This window comes from Ammodytes marinus, assembly GCF_949987685.1.
Source record: "Ammodytes marinus genome assembly, chromosome: 4".
Taxonomy (NCBI): Eukaryota; Metazoa; Chordata; class Actinopteri; order Uranoscopiformes; family Ammodytidae; genus Ammodytes; species Ammodytes marinus.
The window spans coordinates 14,898,449-14,918,930 of NC_137233.1; the positions used below are offsets into that span (position 1 = coordinate 14,898,449).

At 41.2% G+C, this 20,482-nt stretch overlaps 2 protein-coding genes across 6 annotated transcripts; both read left to right on the forward strand.

Annotated features, from left to right (window-relative positions):
* Window positions 1-751: 751 nt before the first annotated feature.
* On the forward strand, window positions 752-12,067 carry LOC307249622 (ras association domain-containing protein 1-like). 3 transcript variants are annotated; one of them, XR_013844843.1, is made up of 8 exons: window positions 752-1,029; window positions 1,972-2,331; window positions 3,053-3,177; window positions 8,930-9,034; window positions 9,126-9,411; window positions 9,531-9,646; window positions 9,766-10,007; window positions 11,930-12,067. XR_013844843.1 is itself a non-coding variant. In XM_080026425.1 (7 exons), the coding sequence occupies exons 2-7, from the start codon at window positions 2,007-2,009 to the stop codon at window positions 9,910-9,912; spliced, it is 1,104 nt and encodes a 367-aa protein (XP_079882551.1). In that variant the 5' UTR covers window positions 752-1,029; window positions 1,972-2,006; the 3' UTR covers window positions 9,913-10,928. The 3 variants fall into 3 exon arrangements, 2 of the variants coding, with proteins under 2 accessions (XP_079882551.1, XP_079882552.1); XM_080026425.1 differs by lacking the exon at window positions 11,930-12,067 and having other exon boundaries at window positions 9,766-10,928; XM_080026426.1 differs by lacking the exons at window positions 752-1,029; window positions 1,972-2,331; window positions 3,053-3,177; window positions 11,930-12,067 and adding an exon at window positions 6,408-6,869 and having other exon boundaries at window positions 9,766-10,928.
* On the forward strand, window positions 9,867-15,770 carry tusc2a (tumor suppressor 2, mitochondrial calcium regulator a). Of its 3 annotated transcripts, none has more exons than XM_080026429.1 (4): window positions 9,867-10,007; window positions 11,930-12,167; window positions 14,845-14,965; window positions 15,062-15,770. In XM_080026429.1, exons 2-4 carry the CDS (start codon window positions 12,019-12,021, stop codon window positions 15,125-15,127), a joined length of 336 nt encoding a protein of 111 aa, XP_079882555.1. In that variant the 5' UTR covers window positions 9,867-10,007; window positions 11,930-12,018; the 3' UTR covers window positions 15,128-15,770. The 3 variants fall into 3 exon arrangements, with proteins under 3 accessions (XP_079882555.1, XP_079882553.1, XP_079882554.1); XM_080026427.1 differs by lacking the exon at window positions 9,867-10,007 and adding an exon at window positions 11,066-11,268; XM_080026428.1 differs by lacking the exon at window positions 9,867-10,007 and adding an exon at window positions 11,066-11,263.
* The last annotated feature ends 4,712 nt before the right edge of the window (window positions 15,771-20,482 follow it).

Here is a 20,482-nt window from a genome sequence, read left to right on the forward strand (position 1 = left end):
GAGAGACACTGTTGAATCACAAGATGAAAGGAGAACAGGTCTGCATCTAAACAATGCAGATTTGGATTCATATACTTTTTTTTTTTTTTTACATTTCATTCAATACTGGAAAATGGTATTCCTCCATAACATAATTGGTAACCCCCTCAAGGTATACTGTTTTAACCAATAATTTGTTTTAGATAAAAACTTGAGGGCTTTCTCTTGTTCGTGTTTTGTCAAAATATTTTTTAGTAGTGGAAAATAAAAATACTATAAAAATTCCCTCCAGCTTGTCTTCTTGCCCGGTATGTACTGTATTTTCAAATGACCACAACAGTACAACCTTAAGTCTCTGAACCAAGATAGAGTCACTTATTTATAGTCTGCTCACCCAGCTAAAGTAGCTGGAAATGTGTGTTCTTCTTGGTTAATATTCCTGCTGGTTATGCTCAGACTTTACCCTTATTGAGTTTTGGATTTTGTTACATAGAGTCTGACTTTAAAGAAACTAGATGTGTAGGTTTAGGTTTAACGTTTAAAGTTGTAATATAAACATCTAGGCATATGCTATATAAAGGTTATTGATATGGTAATTAAAGCCAGATCCATCCACACTTATTACAGACAGAGGTGGGGGAGTGATTTCTACGCCCACTCAGCTGTGCTCCGGACTCAGAAGCAGCACCCCCTATGTGAAAACATTCCGGATGTCGGCGCAGCTCACAGTCTCATCTCACTCTCTCTTTATCATATGCTGTTTCCTCTTACAGCACAGTCAGTCAAAAATCAAAAGATGGTGAGAGTGTCTTGAGAAATGCCCAGACACCGCTGTGTGACTGAAAAGCAGCCGGGCCTCTCGTCGCTTATAGCTTGAACTAGCCGGTGATGATAGTTTATTTCCAGAGATGTAGCCGACGCTGCACACCTCCGTTACTTGGAAACCACCAGAAAACTTTCTGCGGAAAAAACTATTTTTTTTCTTCTCTTCGGATGGAAGAAGCTCTGAGACAAAGCGGCGGCCACGGGGGTGTTTTCTCCACGTTCTTGGTAAATAACTGAATTTATTTGATTTTTACATTGATGTTTCAGAAGGCGATTATTTTAAATCACTACCCTGCTTGTTGTTTTATGATCCAACATTTGAGTAGGCTATGCATCATGGACCTATTCCTCCGAGCCCAAGTAAATGTTTTAAAATGTGTTTTATTAATGCTACAGTAGAATTAGGCCTATAGCTTACAAGAATCATGTTTGATTTAACCTACTGTAGACTACATTAAACATTAGCCTACCTTGTTACAGTTTTGTTAGACATGGCTACTTTCACACTCTACTTTACTTATAGCGTAACATTTTTCATATAGCCTACTACAGCTTGTAATGTAGCCAAAGCCTATCATTTACAAAAGATGGTTAATAGATAACGTAGGCCCTATGCATAGGCCTAAATTAAATGTCTGAAATAGAATGTAGACCTATATAATCTTACGTAATGAATCAAAATGGCCAAAATCTAAACTAACGTTATAATCAATGTAAATAGGTCTACATTTAGCCTACTATAGCACTGTATTTAAGTGTTTATTTGGGTAATATAGGCCTATTGATACTAGGCTACTCTACATTTCAGAGTTAAACATTAGACACATCTTCACCAACTATAACATTAAATACCATTAAAGGTGGAGTCAGTGATTCTGGAAAAATGTATTCAAAATCAGTGAATATCTCCTCATGCTGTACCTGTCCGTACTGTGTGTGCGCTAGAAACAGAGAGGAGGTATTCACACATTCTCCAGAATCGCTGACTCCACCTTTAAGTAAAAATAATAATAAACACTATGTAAAAGGGCCATTCTTCTGCGATGTGAGTACCTTCACCTACCTTTCAACGCTTACGGTTAATTAATCTGATAATACTTATTTTCTTTTACTGAAGTTATGTTTTGAATGCAGGTTACATGTGTGCCTTTTCCTGCCCTGTGACAGTGATAATGAAGGAAGCCCGGCTCTGATTTAACACCATGTCCTTGGGGGGGGAGTTGATCGAGCTCCGTGACCTACAGTCGGGCTGCGATGAGCGGATCGAGCTGACGGGCTCACGGTCGCCATGCTTTCCTCCGCGCCTGGAGAGAACCAACGCCCTGAGGATCAGCCCGGGCAAAGTGCCGGACCTGCTGAGCCGAGCGGGCATCATCAGAGTCCTGAGCAGCTCCCAGGATCCACAGCTCCCCGAGGGCAAGGGAGAGGGACACAGCTTCCAGCCCTGCAGCCACGCTCAACCTACCTGGTGTGACCTGTGTGGGGACTTCATCTGGGGCCTATACAAGCAGAGCCTGCGCTGTGTCAGTGAGTTGGCTTATGTAGGCTGTTTGTGCGCCTGGCCTGGGTGTGTGCATGTGTGATAATTTGCCCATGCACACATGCATGATCATCATAAATGAGAAAAAGACAGGGAGTAAGAGGACATTTGGTTAAACAGAGAAAGATGTAGACAGCAATGCCGATGGTGCAGGCCAGAAAGGAACCAATACTCAATCTGAAATCTTAGCTTTTAGTTGCTACAGTACGTGCATTGCCGAGCATGTTCTACCGTGTTGTCTTTCTGCAGGGAAGGATTAGGTTGAATCTAATGTGCATGCAAGTTGTTGAAGTGGTTTTGGTGGTTTGGTCATTGTCTCGGTTCACTGTTTGCTACAGACCTGTACACTATTTTTGCAATAGTCTCTGAACTTCCTTTTCATCAACTGAAACCCACTGAAATGCAGAGCTGTGTGGTTTGTGTAAAGCGTTTAGAGTCAAGGGAAAAAATGGTTGTTGACAGTCATTTGAATGTGAAACCGCAATCAAATCATAATGAAACAGTCATTGTTAATAATAGAATAGTTCTAAAAACACTGATCCAATAAAAAATGGTGGAAAATGTTATTAAAAAATAAACAGTGACCATTAATGGTCCGCGGGAGACTTCGGCCATCCAATAATAAATGATGCATGTTTACTGTTTGGTCATATGGATTGATATGTTTGGCAATGTCTGTCTGAACTAAGTGACTTCCTGCACTTACAGATTGTAAATTCACGTGCCACTACCGCTGCCGTGCCCTGATCCAGTTGGACTGCAGCTGGGACCGAGGCTCTGTGGCTGAACTCACCTGTGTTGTGGAGCACACCATAGAAACAGACACAAATGTGGTAAGCACCTTTGTATTTGGCAACATGACGCGCTAAGTTCTCTTCAAATGTTCGTAAGCAGCCGCGCTCCACAATAAAAAGTGGTAGTTGTGATTGTGTACTAGCTTCTTAATGGCATCTTAAAACATCAAGAAATTACGTTACCTTAGTCACAATTAAAAACAAGTGATTGGGTGAGTAAATTATGTTGTCAGCTTGACAGAACACATTAATTGTGTGATTGCCAAAAACAGGAACCATTACACACGACAATAAATACCCAGCCTTTGATCTGTTAAACTAACTGCATATACTGTATGTAACTTGTTACATTGTCAAGAGTGAGCTGTATATTTGCTTTTAGCAATTATGCAGGGCAGCACCAGGTAGGGGAACAACTAGCAACACCAAATGTGTAATGGGAAGTAACGGGAAGTGAAGGAGAAGTTATTGAGAAACAATTAATGTTGCAGGTTCAATTTCACCTTTTGCAAGATCTGGTTCGGCGTATTCAGTTAAATAAAAGAAAGTCTGTTGGCAGAGTCTTTGAGCATGTTGTCACTCCCACATACAGGCATTACACATAATAAAACAAACTGAACAACAAAAAGTAAAGTCATAAAAATCAGATGACGTTGTGTTTGTATTATGTGTGATAAAATATGTTAATTTGAGTAGGTTAAAAACTGGTAGCTGATGTTCAAGGCAGCAGCAGGCTTTGGTCTTTTGGTAATGGGTTTCATTACTTCTCTATCAAGAGGGTCACGGAAATGTCAAAACGTCAACAAGCTGTTACGCAGAGAATAAAGTATGAATACATGGATAGATATACTGTTGGTGTTCGGGGCTGCGGTGTAGAAGGAATCCGAGCCAGATCCCTCAGTCTTTATCAGCTGAATAAAATGCAGCCACGAGAAATTGTATCAATAACTTGTGCTTATCCTGCTACGACGTGACATGAACACAACCTGATACAAAAAGGAAGGGAAAAATATACTAACGAACAAAAACATCCATGCAAGAGCAGCTGGAAGGTTTTACTTCACACTAGGAAGCTCCAAGGTATTTCTTGACAACACACATTAGCAAAAATGAATTACTATTTTATTAACACACCCGATTATAGTTTCCATTCGCCAGATTCTCACTACAAAGAGTGTTTACATTGCAGCATTTAGCACACAGACGCAATCAACAATAATTTCTATCTGGCATATTGGATCCCTATACTTTCATTCTCAATTCCTCCACCCTCTCAATTAGTGAAATTATTTTGTTTTATAAAATGTCAGAAAGGCTTTTTCCCCCTCTGCAAGAGTAGGCCTACAATGCTGACTTCTGTTCTAGCGATGTCTCCTCTAAACTCCTTAAAATGACTGCGCTGACTGCCATCTCTTTAATAATAATAATTACTGAAGAATAATAATTGTTACTAAAGCCTGGATGAAACGTGAGTATGGTTTATATCGTTAGTATCAGTATTGTTAAGCATCTATTTTTGGTTTCTGGTCCGTCTGTGTGTTTATATGGTGTCGATACAATGATAAAAAAATAAATAAAAAATACAAATCTACCCCACTTTAAAAAGCTGAACTATCCCTGTAACGTGAGAAGCATCTATAAATTAGGCTAAAATAAATGCAACCAATTATATGGAATTTTTGTCTTGGAATGTCATGTCATGTCTTGCATTTTAAGAATTTTGAAAGATTGATTTAGGACAATTTATTTGCGTATGGCAGTCTTTTGAGATGAACTCAATGCCTTTCTATAGAGCTGATAAGCGGAAGGGGCGGAATTCCGGGGCATGGGACCTCTCGGCTGAAAAAAAATTAAACTAATCTATTATTTTCTGGTCCCAGTCATTAAATGCCTTGGATTACATATATGTTTTGTATGGGTCTAAATGATAATTTTTCATGTGAAGAGTTTGACGGTATGTTGTATGATTATTCGTCTAACGGCTTTTGAAAAAATTTAACGAGAAAAACTACAAGTCTTGTCGCCTCTGTGATGTGCTACTGCTACTTAGCTAGTAGAGTCATAAAACTCACCGAAACCTTGTAACGCCTATCTTTTTGGCTGACGTGGACAACGCCGACAATCTCCCCACTCGAGAAATTGAAACTCTCCACGTGTCCACTTTTGTAGTGGTTTTCGCCACGCTGAAGACTTTTGTCTTGTCCTTGAAAGAAGGCGGTAAAGTGCATTAAAGACACAGCCATGTTTCTGAGCTAAGCGGGTGCGAGTGGTGACGTATATCATAAGCGTCAAGAGCAGCGAAGAGCTGTAGTCCACAAAAGTGCTCTGCAAAAAACCTGACCGTATCCAACTTCTACTCGCTAAATTGTTCCATTCTTTGCACGAAAAAATACCATCTAGACCCACACAAAACATGTGTAATCGAAGGCATTTAATGACTGGGACCAGAAAATAATAAATTTCTTTCCATTGACTACCATTGTAATTTTTCCAGCCGAGAGGTCCTATGTCCCGGAAGTAGGCCACTTCCGCTTATCAGCTCTATAGGGCCCATGAACTCCCATGTAGGCTATCAGTGGGGCAGCATGGTTAAGGAGGGCCTCAGTTTCTTGATGATTGTCTTTGTTGCCTTGATTGTGTAATATTCTTCTTGTGAGGTTTTCCAATAATAATAATAATAAGGATTAAGCTACACCAATATGTTGAACGTTTTATATAGGCTATTCATTGACTGAATGTCTCAGTGTTACAGACACACTCTTATCAAATAAGTGATTAGCCTTTGTCTACTAACTGGTTGCATTGAGGGGATATGAGTTGAGGAGTAAAGAGAAAAAACTGAAAACATCTCAAATGTGGCCTCAGTCTGGCTATAGCCTACTGTGTCAGGTCCATGTGTGTGTGACCTTTCTTTATATGTCCATGGTGTGACCAGACAATGCCCCACCAGCACATCATGACTCGTTGCATAGACTATTTCGCGGGGAAGAAGCATGGACATATAAAGAAAGAAGAAGAGGTAGCATCATCATCATCATCCGTGGGAGACAGAATGGGCAGGGGGAGTGGAAGCGAGGGAAAGATGGGGGAGGAAAGGGGGAGATATGTTGCATTTCCCCTCGACGTCCAATCACGAGCTGCCCTGCTGGTTTTGTGTATTTTCCAAACCTGGCTCAACGGCCTGGGTGGGGCCTCGGCGGGGGGAAGGAAGCGGCGCAGGCAAGGGCGGGGGCCTGAACACATCCTGTTTCTCACAGTCAAGAGTTTGTGTTGTAGAAACGTGGCCGGTAGTTGAAGTTACAGCAAAAGTCTTCGAGATTTTTTTTCGTCTGTCGTTATCGAGGCGCTACAGAGTTATTTCGTCTTCTGCCAGATTGGATTTACCGTTTGAGTCAGAGCCGTTAGAAGATTTCAGTCTGTTTGACCACGTTTGGGGTAAAAAGCAGCTGGTAGTGGTTTATTTTAACACGTTTAGTTATCCTACGTTGGAGTCCCGCTTGTTGACTTTTAGTTGTCCAAGTTTGTATTGAATTTAGCCGGCAGTCAGCATGTCAAAAGCCGCCAGCAGCTCGGACAAAACTCCCTCCTTCGAGAAGACGTGGGGCAGCTCCACCAGCAGTGGCTACTGCAGCGAGGAGGAGTCCGACACCGAGTTCGAGCAGTACTTCACCGCCCGGACATCTTTCTTCCCCCAAACCCTGAAAGCTAACGATAATGCTAAAGTGAAGCAGGTGAGCAGTATAAATAAATATATATAAAAAAGTAAATAAGCTAAATAGGCTTTAGTAAAAGTCCCCTTGTTAAAAAAAGGGAAGTCGGATCAGAAAGATGATGGGTGATGGGCTGTTCCCTGTTCCTCATAACTACTCTTGCGTTGTTTGGCGTTCCTGCAGTTTTGCTTAAATGTGATAGTGGTATCTTTTACTTTTTAGGGGGTCACAGAGGTCAGATAGTGTTGGTGGTGCGCTTTTGTGTTTTTGCTCAAGGGCAACACAGCAGAGAAAATGTCTTGCCATGTGAGCCTGTGTTTGTGAACATTATAAAGTGTAAATTAACACTGAGGGCATGTAGCCTATAGGCTAGGTCTATTGTTTTTCAGCCTAGAAATCAGTGCAACATTTTGATTGCAACAATAGCACACCCACAGCTGAACTGAGAACAACCCAAATGTCGTGTTTTGTGACGCACACCAGCCTATCAAGTTTCCAGCCCTTCCTACAGGTTTCTCACACTTATTTCTCAATCACAGATGAGTCATGGATGGTTTTGTATATTTTCATTTTCTCTACCTTTTCTGTCACCCACACCCACTCAATTATCTGCTTCCCTCATTGAGAAACGGATGCAGTGAGTGTACTGTAAAGCTCTTGTGACATTCACCATTTTCTGCCTCTGTGCTGAAGCCAGTTTTGTTTTGTGTCGTTGGCATTTTTCAAAACATTGTTTGTGGACATGTAATAAAAACACATATGTCTATCCTCCTGCTGTTGCCTTATTGGAAATGGCAATTTAGTCCCAATATTGATTTATTGACTTTTTAACAGCTGCACATCAACTCAACAGTCTTCCAATCTTCCCAAGGATTGCTACTATTGATCTGTTGTTCTTGACGGAACCCTTACCCAGCCCTTTTTAAGGCTGTCAACCTTGCCTGGTTTGTTTTTCATGGGACAATCCAGGGTCATGTAAAAAGAGGGAGGCAGGGTTGAGTTTGATACATTTATGCAAAAATGCTCATTAATAATGTGGGAATTTGTCAAAGTACCCATGCAGATGTTAGCAGCATCCATAGGACTGTAAGGATATTTGGGTTTTGCTCTTCAGGAAACCCCCTACTCCTCCCCTCAGGGAATTGGCTGGAGTGCAGTGTGGGAAATAAATCTTTGCTGCCTCAGAATTCACTAGATATTTTTTTTCTAGACAGGAAATGCCAATTGGTCAGTAGACACCGGAAAAGCCCTGATTGAGCTTAGGGCAATGCAGATGCTATGGACCAAATGTGCATGACTTCAACATGACTGGGAGCGTGTGGTTGATGAGGCAGCTGACTTCACAGGAAAACAAGGGATGGCATTGTTTTTCCCACTCGAGAGAGAGCTTGATAGAGGGGAGGCTATTTATACATGAATACCAAGTTGAGGAATGCGCTGAAGAACCGTTGGTCCCACTCATTGCAAACAGCTGCAAGTCCCCGGCCTTTCCCTCATCCTCCCTTTACTCCCTCCTACACCGAGGGATAAGGGCAGTCAAACCGGATTGGTCGGAGCTGACATCATGGGTTTTTGCCTGTGCTACGTTGTCAGGAAGTCGAGCGTCTGATGAAATTGGTGCTCACGGGAACCGGAAGTTCAGTAACAAAAACTTTTTTTAAAGTGTGGGTGTTTGTCGTCCTCTACTAAACAACATTAAATATGGAAGCGGAACTTGTTTAAATCGAACTTCTATCACACCGCCACACTTACTCCTGTAGCTCCACTACTTCTTCCAACTTAGTGTTGAAATGAATGGATACTATAACTACCGTTTTCAATTTTTCATTGATTCAACACCAGAATGGTGTATGAATAGACTCAATCAAGAAGGTTATCAACGCATGCCAAAAAACTAAACAAGAAATGAATAACTTCTGTGATCATGAGCCTACAAAACGTGGCTATTTTAATGTCTGAGCCCATGTGTCCAGTGCTGGTGTATTTTGTGTTAAGGGTCTGGTGGTTATTCCTTTTGTGGTTTGGAGTTGAGCACTGACATCTGGTGGTCTAACCTTGTAATTCCTCACTGTTCCTTCCAGGATGAACAAGTGGAATGGGGCAAGCAGGAGCTGACAACTGCAGATATTCAGCAGAAGGTGAAGGAATACAACGCTCAAATCAACAGCAATCTGTTTATGAACATGGTGAGTCGCGATGATCCACAACACATCTGTTATTTTTAACGTATCTTTGTTTTGTCGCCCTAAGTGCAAACATTTCTATTTTTCTCTACAGAACAAAGACGGTTCCTACACTGGCTTTGTAAAGGTGCAGTTCAAGCTTGCGCGACCCGTGTCAGTTACACATCCAAAGAAAGGAGGTCAGGAGGCTATCGGGAAGAGGGCTAGCGGAGTGAAGCGCCGCACCTCTTTCTACCTGCCAAAGGATGCGTCTAAGCACCTGCACATCAGCTCACGCACTTCTGCCCGTGAGGTCATCGAGGCTTTGCTGAAAAAGTTTACCGTGGTGGACAACCCTGGCAAGTTTGCCCTGTTTGAGCGCAGCGAGCGCCATGACCAAGGTATTATTCCTTTTTTTTTAATCACACATTGAACTCCTGGAGTGTGATCCATTTTCTTTCTCCATTTAATGGAACGTATGCTGTACACTTAAATCAATCTTTTTGTTGGCCTCCTTCAGTTTATATTCGTAAGCTGTCTGATGATGAGCGCCCCCTCCGTCTTCGTCTGGGCACCGGGCCCAACGAAAAAGTCCTCAGCTTTGTTCTGAAAGAGAATGAAACCGGAGAAGTCAATGTGAGTGCACCATGGCATGAACACGAGAATAAGGGATCCAAACTTTTTGTTTCAGACACAAACATGCTTGGTTTATATACAGTACTCACACTCATGTTGTTTTCTCCTTTCCTTTTTAGTGGCACGCCTTCTCTATGCCTGAGTTGAAGAACTTCATGCGTATCCTGCAGCGTGAAGAGGAGGAACACGTCAAACAAATAGTGCGGCGCTACGCTCTGGCACGCACCAAGATGCAGGACGCTCTGGCCGGCTCCACCCCGGGCTGACAGCACTCTGCACTGAGCGGGGTTTAAGCGGTGACGTCTTGGCTGGACCATCGTCTGAAGATGACCGGTCATTGCTGCATCCGAAGATCCCAGAAGTATACAAGTGAAAAAACCGCCTCTTCGGTTAATGAAAGAGTGTGACAGGGGCGCAAGACAATGAGAGCGAGCGAGAGAGAGAGCTAGCGCGAATGTGCGTGTGAGATGATGCGAGAGATGAAGTGCCTTACACCCGGAGAGTCTGATGTGCCTGAGAGAATGAGTTGAAACGTGAAGGACTGGCAGATGAGACACTGGTAGTTGTTTCCAGGAATGTCTTTAGTTATTGGGTACCATCTGATTATCCTGTGTGCCTCAGCTGTGTCACTTTAGCTTTAAGATTATGTCAGTGATGGTTTTTTAGGTATTAACAAACAGAAATCTCTGTGTCCAGTATATATTTGAAATCAAAGCTGAGTGTTGCTGTGTCTTTATTTTCCAGAATACTAAATTATTAACATTTCCACAAAGTACACTATTGACAATTTAAAAGAAGCTACATATGGTCCTTGAATATCTCACCATAAAATACTAATTTCTTAACATCACATTGACATTTATCCTCTTAGAAAGTTAAAAACACAGTTGTTGCTGAAAGGCATTTGGATTTTCATTTGACCCAGTCTCAGTAATCTGCCACGTCCTCCTGACACCACTGATTGGTGCGACTCGATTTTTTTTATTTTACGGTCAATCTGTGAGCTTGACTTATGTATGGACAGTTGTATGCGATCATGAATGTCAGAGAGAGCAATATAGAAGTCACTGTGCTTGACTGGAATCCTGAATGAATATTGGTATACATGTGTTTTGCTGGAAGCTGTTTGTCATTCCTTTTATATCTTTGTTTTATTTTCTGTCCTTTGAAAGAACCTTTGTCTTCTGTTTCTCTGTTCACTTTCAATGCTTTGCACACTTTTAAATGTTGGTGACCTTCAAAATGTACCATGTGCACTGCGTTCAGTAAAGAATTTCTATCACGTTTTGTATTATTTTCATAAAAATTGCATGACTATTCAAATATAATGTGGGGGTATATTTGCCTTTCAAACGTGAAATTCTATACACGTTAAATTATTTACTATCTTACCATTGTTTAAATACACCTTTAATTTATATCTATGAATACCTCTAATGTGACGTCCATAGGTGACGTCAAGTAGAGTCGTAAATGCAGTGTTTTGCTTTAACAATCGGGTCCGCCTGTCAGTTCAATCAGCTGATCACCTCATCGCTCGGACCAAAACAGCTAACGCTAGCTCAACGTAGCCGGTGGTAAAAGTTATGACAGGACATGACCATTTAACCGTGAGTGGTAAGGTAGGACATTGACCATAGGCACGTTTAATGTGTGTTTGTTGGTGATGCAGGACCAAAATAACACTGAGTTAATTGTTGTAACATGGTTGTCATCATTAAGCTATCGTGGCTAACCTGCGTCAGCGGCATGAGCTAACAGGCTAACTCGCCTAAACATTCAAGTACCGTTAACAAGCCACATTAGACGAATATCAAAACGGCTTATATGCAAACAGACTGTGTTCGTTACCTATTAAACCCGGTGTTCATATAGTTATGCAAGTAGCGTTTTTGTTGTTGTTTGGTGTTAGGTAGCTGCACGGCCCTGTTAGCTTAGCTTAGCATTAACGTAACATTACACTAAACCAAAACCTCATTCAAACTGTGTTTGGTCAGTTGAGATTGTTTTTATAGTACTTACATTTCTCTAAGCTTGACAAAGGCTCCTTTGTCAACCCATCATTTTGTTTCAAGCAACCGGCTGTACATTTACTATAGCCATTCATCAAAATATAAATAAAGAATTGGATCAAATTAGTCAGTTAACACTTATCGAACAAATTATGCTCTGCAAGGTTAAACAAACACACATTATAAATCACACATTAAACAACAGCGGGCCAAGAAAATCAAGTCTGTTTGTGAATATGTTTTCCCGTTTGTGCACTGTTATACTTCTCAGATCCTGGTTTTTGAAAGGAATTGAAAGAGTCTGGCCACCAACCGGATTGAAGGCTTCAACTGCAAACAAACTATGCCTTATCTCTGAGGATGGGAGGAAGCGGATCCAAAGCAAAAGGTGTCTGGCCTTTCTCAGGCAATGGAGGTGGAGGCGATTCAACCAGCGACGGGAATGAGCAGTCCGTGGCACGTCCCAAATGTTCCAGAAGCGCACCACCATTTGTTTTTACCAGGAGGAGGTTAGTAATTGGAAAAATTTAAAGTTTTATAACATATTTTTTGAGATAATCCTAGTAAGGGAAGATTTGGTTTAGTTTGATGATGTTTTGAGATATATCTGCGATTGCTGGCACCCAAATAGACCAGATGTCAGCGGCTTTAAATACATTGTATGCCCTTTATAGCGTGGCTGAGTAGGTTCAAGGCTCAAGGTTTTTTATTAATGTCCCAAGAGGGCAAATTAGTTCATAGCGAGAAGGTAGTGGCTAAAAACTAAAAACACACGACAGTACAAGACAACAATGGACACAAAACACAACAGCATGTACACAAACCTGGGGAGTGCTAAGATAAAAAAGTGCATCATCATCGAAAGCAGCATAGGGCAGTGTGTCGTCAACAGCATCATCATCAACAACAGTAACAACATCAACAACAGCATCAACGGGCCATGCTGGGGATCGAGTCTTGCTGTTTGGCAAAACTCACCCGAGGTATGGCCAGAGAGTTCGGGCTCTTAGGAAAGAGTGTTCCCGCTCTGAGAGAGCAGTTCCAGGGCAGCTTTCCTATTTCTGTTAGCCTAGCACCGATTAGTTGCCAGCTTTCAGCATGAGCAACTCTAAAATCAAATCAACAACAGCAACATTTACCTGCTGCAGGCAGCATTGGTTGCTCGAATCGAGGCAGGGGCAAAGGAATACTTGTATTTATTTTTAGTGGTCTTAGGGACACACAGACGAATGCCAGATGGCAACAACATGTACTCTGGATTGAGTGGATGGGCACTATCTTGACGTATGGACATAGCTTTCTTGAGTAGCTGTCTGCTGTAAAAAGGATTGAGGCTCTCTAACTGGATGCCAGTCATTTTAGAGGCAGTTTTTACAATTCTCTGAAGATCATTTTTGTCCTTGGTAGTGAGGTTACCGTACCAACAATTTCATGTTCAGGAGTAGAGAGATGTGGAACAACATTAAGGTCCAGGCCCGATGGAAGCGGGGCGCTTTGGTGCATGTTCAGTGCCCTAAGCCCAAGGACACCAGGGGGGCCCGAACACAAATATAATTTGTTATGTTCATTGTTCAGGTAGCTATGTGCGTGACTACCATAGATAGTATATACTATATTACTACAGACAGGTTCCTAGTTACACAGAATGCTGTCTACAGCTTTCATTAGATTTACTTTTTACTAAAGAAATGTTTAAAATCAAAAATGTCCACGTTGAGATATTTGGATTACAATGGGCTTCAGAGGACGATCTATTAAACTGTAGTAACTTGAATCATCCACTGCAGTACATTAAAAGGAGTAGAGCTCACAGCTGAGTAAAAAACAAAACTGAACATTATTGTCTGTATGAAGTTAGTATATATAAGGCTTTCTCTGTGTGTTCTGATCCAACATTGTGACCCAGAAGTTATGAGAAGTATAGACGGAGCATTCAGTTTAAAGTAATTCACCGGTTGCACTTTTCCAAAACAAAGCTGAATAGAATTTTCCCTTCTGTTTCTGCTACCTGCGATAAATGTAAGTCTGCTGACGGTACTCTCGGGCATCTTTTCTGGGCCTGCTCTAAGCTCACAAGGTTTTGGACTGACATTTTTCATCTGTACAGTAACATATATAACAGACAACTGACCCCTGACTGTCTCCTGGTGATATTGGGCTGCTCCAACTATTCCCTGACTCTTCCCTACGTTTTGCAACAAGCCCTAATGTTCGGTATGGTCATTGCAAAGCGGGTTATCTTAAGAGAATGGAAGTCAACTCCTCCTCCCTGCTTCTAAAAGTGGCTGAATTATATGGTTTCCTGTTTACACCTAGAAGAAATTCGATTTAATTTGTCTTCCCATTCCAAATTTAGAAATATCTGGGGCCCCTTCATAGAACACATCAAGAGGGAAAGACCTCAAACTGGGTCCTGAGGTTCTTTTATTAAAATATTGTTTTATCCCTTTTTAAGTTTACCTGACCTGTTTTACATAGTATTGATGATTTGTGTATTGAGTGAGTGCTGGCTGTCTGTTTTTGTGGGTTTTGTTCTGTTGTTTACTGTCTTTTGTATGTGATTGTCTCTCTATGTTTTGAAAAATTTGTATTGAAAAATTTGTATAAATAAAATATACAAAAAAAAAAGAAGTATAGACGGAGAGATTCTGTATCGCAACACTGTCGGCACATTGACACTCGCACGGGCATGCCTGCTGCGTCCGATTGTTCGTGGAAAATTGGGAACTTCAGACAAGGCAGCTCACACAGTGTGCAGAATGACCTTTTCATCCATTTTGAAAATGTGGGACCTAGGAACATGTTTTATACAACCATAGACTTTATATAAGAGATAAAAACTAAATTAAAAAAACTAACAGGTGTACTGGAATGTACAAAGATCAGAATTCAGTACTACTGAGTCTGAAGCTCCCGTGTCCTGAGTGCAAGAACGCACTGCTGCAGCGCAGCAAATACGCGGTCGCCCGTCCGATCGAATAACTGGGTAAAGCAGCAAACACAAGAGCTTTCATCAGTGGGTCATATGCTCAATCAACATTATTTTAACTCACTATTTGATAGACTCAACAGACATTTAACTAGATACAAATCTTACGGAATATAACATTAAATATTCAATGAACCGATTTAGGGCATGCTTTCTCTTCTGACGTGTAGTTTGATGTTTCAATGCTGTGTTGGCAGCTCCCTATACTACGACGAAGACGGTGACCTCGCCCATGAATTCTACGAAGAGACGGTGGTTACAAAAAATGGCAGAAGAAAGTCCAAGTTGAAGAGGATTCAGAAAAATCTAATTCCACAGGTTAGCCAGGGCCACATCTTTATTACTTTTTTTTGTCAGTGCTTTTCTGGTTGAAGTGAAATGATTCGTTTGAATATTGTTTGTCTCATTTTTCAGGGACTGGTGAAGTTGGACCACCCCTGTATTCATGTAGATTTCCCCGTCGTCCTCTTTGAGGTGTGAATAGTTTTACAGGACTGATCTACTATGAAGTGCAGCCACAGGTTCCTGTCTCAGAGCAATGTCTCAAAGTTCCTGCCTCCCAAGCATTACGTCAAGACTGGAGCTGTGGTCTGGAGGGCAAAAGGAAAACTTCTAACTGTCATATTCAACTGATATATTGAATAAAATGTTATATATTTGAATTCAACGATGGTCAGAGGGTGCCCTGCTCACGAAAAATTAAATAAAAATCATATTTAGATATTTGCAAATGTAGTGATGGTACCGGTTGTGTTTTCACTACCCAGGTGATATGTAAGCAGTCGTAGAGTATACATCCAATGAAGTTGTATTTCTCTTGTGAGTTTTTTCTTTTTTTTTGCAGGGAAAAAATGTCCTCAATGTGAAAAGGCTTTGGTTTATGCATTCTGTGAGACGTAGAGTGAAACTGTATGAGTCTTTGTACATGTACATATGCGCTCTTAGTTTCTGGGTTGGTGTGAATGTGTGTGAGAGAGACGGAAGATGTACGTACAGGGTAGAATAAAGAAGGATTGCAGGAATTTATTGTATATATGGTCATGTTCTGTGTCGTTACGTCTGAGTCTGTCTCAGTTACCTAAGCTCAGACCTGCACTAGTGAACATAATGTACTGTAAATAATTTCATAGTTGGAAATACTTGAATAAATGTTTTATGGAGCTGAATATCTTGAGTCAAGATATGTTATATTGTGTTGGATATCACTTCCTATAAACATAGTTATATCCAGGTCGTATCTGTATACACATAACATGTCTTTTTGGTCCCATTCAATTTCCAACTTTGGACGTAAACTGAAGAGGGGTTCACGTTAAAGGAATATTAACATATTGGGAAATAAGTGTATTAATGCATAACAACAAACGTATGTAAACAAAGGGGGCCCACCATAGCTAGCAACATACAGTATCTCACAAAAGTGAGTACACCCCTCACATTTTTTCAAATATTTCATATCTTTTCATGGGACAGCAATGAAGGAATGACACTTTGATACAATGTAAAGTAGTCTGTGTACAACTTGTATAACTGTAAATTTACTGTCCCCTCAAAATAACTTGACACACAGCCATTAATGTCTAAACTGCTGACAACAAAAGTGAGTACACCCCTAAGTGAAAATGTCCAAATTGGGCCCAAAGTTTCAATATTTTGTGTGGCCACCATTATTTTCCAGCACTGCCTTAACCCTCAGGGGCATGGAGATCACCAGAGTTTCACAGGTTGCCACTGGAATCCTCTTCCACTCATTCATAACAACATCACAGAGCTGGTGGATATTAGAGACCTTGCGCTCCTCCACCTTCTGTTTGAGGATGCTCAGACCATACGCCGCACACGGCATCATACTGGTCTGCATGGCTGTCGTCCCAGAAGGAAACCTATTCTAAAGATGATGCACAAGAAAGCCCGCAAACAGTTTGCTGAATACAAGCGAACTAAGGACATGGATTACTGGAACCATGTGCGTGGTCTAATGAGACCAAGATAAACATATTCGGTTCCGATGGGGTCAAGCGTGTGTGGCGGCAACCAGGTGAGGAGTAACAAAAAACAAGTGTGTCTTCTTGCTTGCAGTCAAGCATGGTGGTGGGAGTGTCATGGGCTGGGGCTGCATGAGTGCTGCCAGCACTGGGGAGCTATAGTTCATTGAATGCAAACATGTACTTTGCCATACTGAAGCTGAGCATGATTCCCTCCCTTCGTACACTGGGCTGCAGGGCAGTATTGCAACATGATAACGACCCCAAACACACCTCCAAGATGACCACTGCCTTGCTAAAGAAGCTGAGGGTAAAGGTGATGGACTGGCCAAGCATGTTTCCAGACCTAAACCCTATTGAGCATCTGTGGGGCATCCTCAAACGGAAGATGGAGGAGTGCGAGGTCTCTTGTATCCACCAGCTCTGTGATGTTGTCATGAATGAGTGGAAGAGGATTCCAGTGGCAACCTGTGAAGCCCTGGTGAACTCCATGCCCAAGAGGGTTAAGGCAGTGCTGGAAACTAATGGTGGCCACACAAAATATTGACACTTTGGGCCCAATTTGGACATTTTCACTTTGGGGTGTACTCACTTTTGTTGCCATCAGTTTAGACATTAATGGCTTTGTGTCGAATTATTTTGAGGCGACAGTACATTTACACAGTTATAGGCTACAAGCTGTACACTGACTACTTTACATGGTATCAAAAGTGTCATTTCTTCAGTGTTCCCATGAAAAGAAATAATTAAATATTTGAAGAAATGTGATGGGTGTACTCAGTTTTGTGAGATAATGTACACGCGTGTACTGAGCCTGGGTTCTCCAGAATTGCTGACCACCTTTAATTAATTAATGAATGAGCTTTAAAGGTGCCAGTTGGTGGATTAACAGAGCCAGGTTAGCTGTTCTTCCCTCTGTTTACATGTCTATCAAAGCTAAGCTAGCCGGCTGCTGGCTCGATCCTCATATTGCACATGTTGCTTACCAGCTCTACTGAAAGAACCTTAATTTTTTTTTAGAAAGAACACTTGTGTTTATGACACAATGCTTTGAGTTTGCTTGAAGTGAATGGACTGATTTGAGAATGCATTCAATCAAGTGGTCACTTTAAAAAATGCCAAGAGTGTTTTATGGTCTCACTGTCTAACCCTACATTTCTCTTTCTGTGATGTCACAGAAAGAGAAATGTAGGGTTAGACAGTGAGACCATAAAACACTCTTTCTGCCTTTTCTCAGGCTAGGATGATCCGATTTTAATTTTCTTTGCACATTTATACTTCATAGGATCTCCGAGTTCAATAATACACCTTCATATTCCAACCGGTGAAGTAGGCCTTTAATGGACTTTCAGTCCGCTGAGTTGAGCTGTGTCTGCTGTGCCGTGTGCTGTTTTTATTTTTACCTGCTCATTTCCGCCATTATGCAGAGATGGAGATTTTAATGTCAGACTAAAACAATGAATCTACACCTTCATGATATGTACAGTATGCCACCCCTAGAGGGCAGCAGAGAAATATACCTGATCTGATTTCAGTGAGTATGGTGTATCATATTTTTACTCTATACCTAAATGGATAATCTCATGCTCTTAAAACCAAAGAAAGCCTGAAGATGTTAGCATATTTTGTCTGGGAAAAATGCTCAAAGGCTCAATTTATGACTCTTAGAGGCCAACACTGCAAGCTGGCACAATATCAAATGTTAATGGCAATGTAAACATATTTCAACACGCATAGACCAATCCCAACAATAAATGGGTAGGGCTTCCTTTGCAGGCATTCCCCGGTGTCTGTAATTGTGTGGAATGTGGTTGGGAGTTTTTTTGGGCCAGAGGTCACTCACTTTGATGTGTTTCCTCTCCACAGGCCTTTGATGTTGAGCAAACAGTCCTGCCTGCGTTACGAGGATGAACCTTTTCTGATGAAGCCATAAAAATGTATGTTCTTCATATACATGACGCTGTGTCACACTGTTTTGATCTATACAGCGAGCTCTGTGATGTCTGCAATGTTTGGAAGAGGGGAAATGTCGTCCATTTGGCTGTGGTTGAGAGTCATTATCAATGATCAGTATCGATTTAGAACTAAAATATGCTTTGAATTATGAGCAACAAAAGAGATATATTGTTTTCTCAAGAGTCCACAGTGAATCTGTTTAAAGTCAAACAGTAGTGCTTCCTGTGTTGTATCTACATGTACAGTTGGATTATGTTACTTTTCTCTGGGGTATAGTGTGTGATCATACACACACACGAAAGAATGCTCTATGGAAATTGATGGCCGAGTTTTTTGTTTCTAGTATTTTGGGGTACTTTAGGTAGGGGAGAACGGGGGAATCTGAGGCATCGGGTAATGTGAGCCACCCCCTGTATCTAGGCAACGGAAAACATTTGTGGTCATGTGAGATAGGGGAGAACGGGGGAATCTGAGGCATCGGGTAATGTGAGCCACCCCCTGTATCTAGGCAACGGAAAACATTTGTGGTCATGTGAGATATATGTTTTCAAGCCCCTCTCATTTCCCCATGGCCCTGAAAGAAAGGACCTCATGGTGCTGTGGTAAGCATGTTTTTTTCACCAAAATAGGTATTTTGCATGTAAAAGTAAATTTTCTTGCTGTCAACTTAATCAACTGTTGTGCCAAAGCAAATGTATTCACGTAGAAAAACTTCTATCATACGTGTTGATGAACTACCAACATATAAAAACCATGTGATGATATTAGCTAAAGATTAGCCTGAAATGCTAAGAGAGGTAGTTTTTTTCTCAAATTGTGGTGGTGGGGGAAAGTGAGCCAAATGCTGTGGGGGAAAGTGAGCCACTGTCTCACTTCCCCCCACCATGAGGCACAAGTTAAGTTTAGTCTTAAACACATTTTAATGTAATATTACATAACATATGTTTTATTTTAATGTCATACACATTGTAGAAAAGCCATCATGCCAAGGAAATACACCAGGAAGACAACCTGGGGCAACCACACGGAAAGAGCACCTTCTCATCTTTCCCTGTATAACCTTCAGGGCTGGAATGTAGAGTAGGCCTAGTTGTAGAGTATGACAGGCTGATGTTATAATCCAGTTGGGTCTTCTCCTGTGTTCTGAGTCCCAGGCTGTTCTTGCTAGTTCTGATTTTCCTATGCTTTGACTCCCAGACACAAGCTGGCTCTAAGGGTCCTGTATTCTGACCCCCAGACTGTGTTCTAATCTAACTAGTTCTATCTGTCATTTGAATCTTATTAAAACCTTTTGAATTATAATATGTTGTATTTGATTTTGTTCAGAGTTACTTTCAAGTGTTTAGAAAATTTGCTTTGCTTAATTGACCAAACCCCATCATTCTTTTACTAGTCCGACATTAGTTGTTAGTCATTAGTTACAATATGTTTTGTTATGGTAGTTTCAGAGTGGAAAGAGTAAGTGGTTCACTTTACCCCCTTGATTTTTCTGGTCTGTCTCAGTTTACTCCACAGCTGGGGTAAAGTGAGCCACATGACAACTTTTTTTAAAACAATCATATTTTCACTGCCCTTTGTCTTGAAAAAATTATTCTAATGCCCATTTCTAGGAAACACCCTGAATTAATGGGAAATGTGTAAATTTGAGTGATAAATCATTTTAGCTCGCTTAGAGGGGAGCAAATGTAAAAAGTGGCTCAGATTACCCCGTTATCCCCTACTTCTCTGCCATATTTTAATCTATTCTAAAAATGAAGTGTTATTTTGGGTTCGTAGAATCAAGCCAAATGAAGTAGTTCATTAAGGTCAAACCCAATTGTTCCAGTGTAATTTCCACTGTCCAATTTGAACCATTCACACGATTAACCAATTGCGTCGTAATTCATGAAGTGTG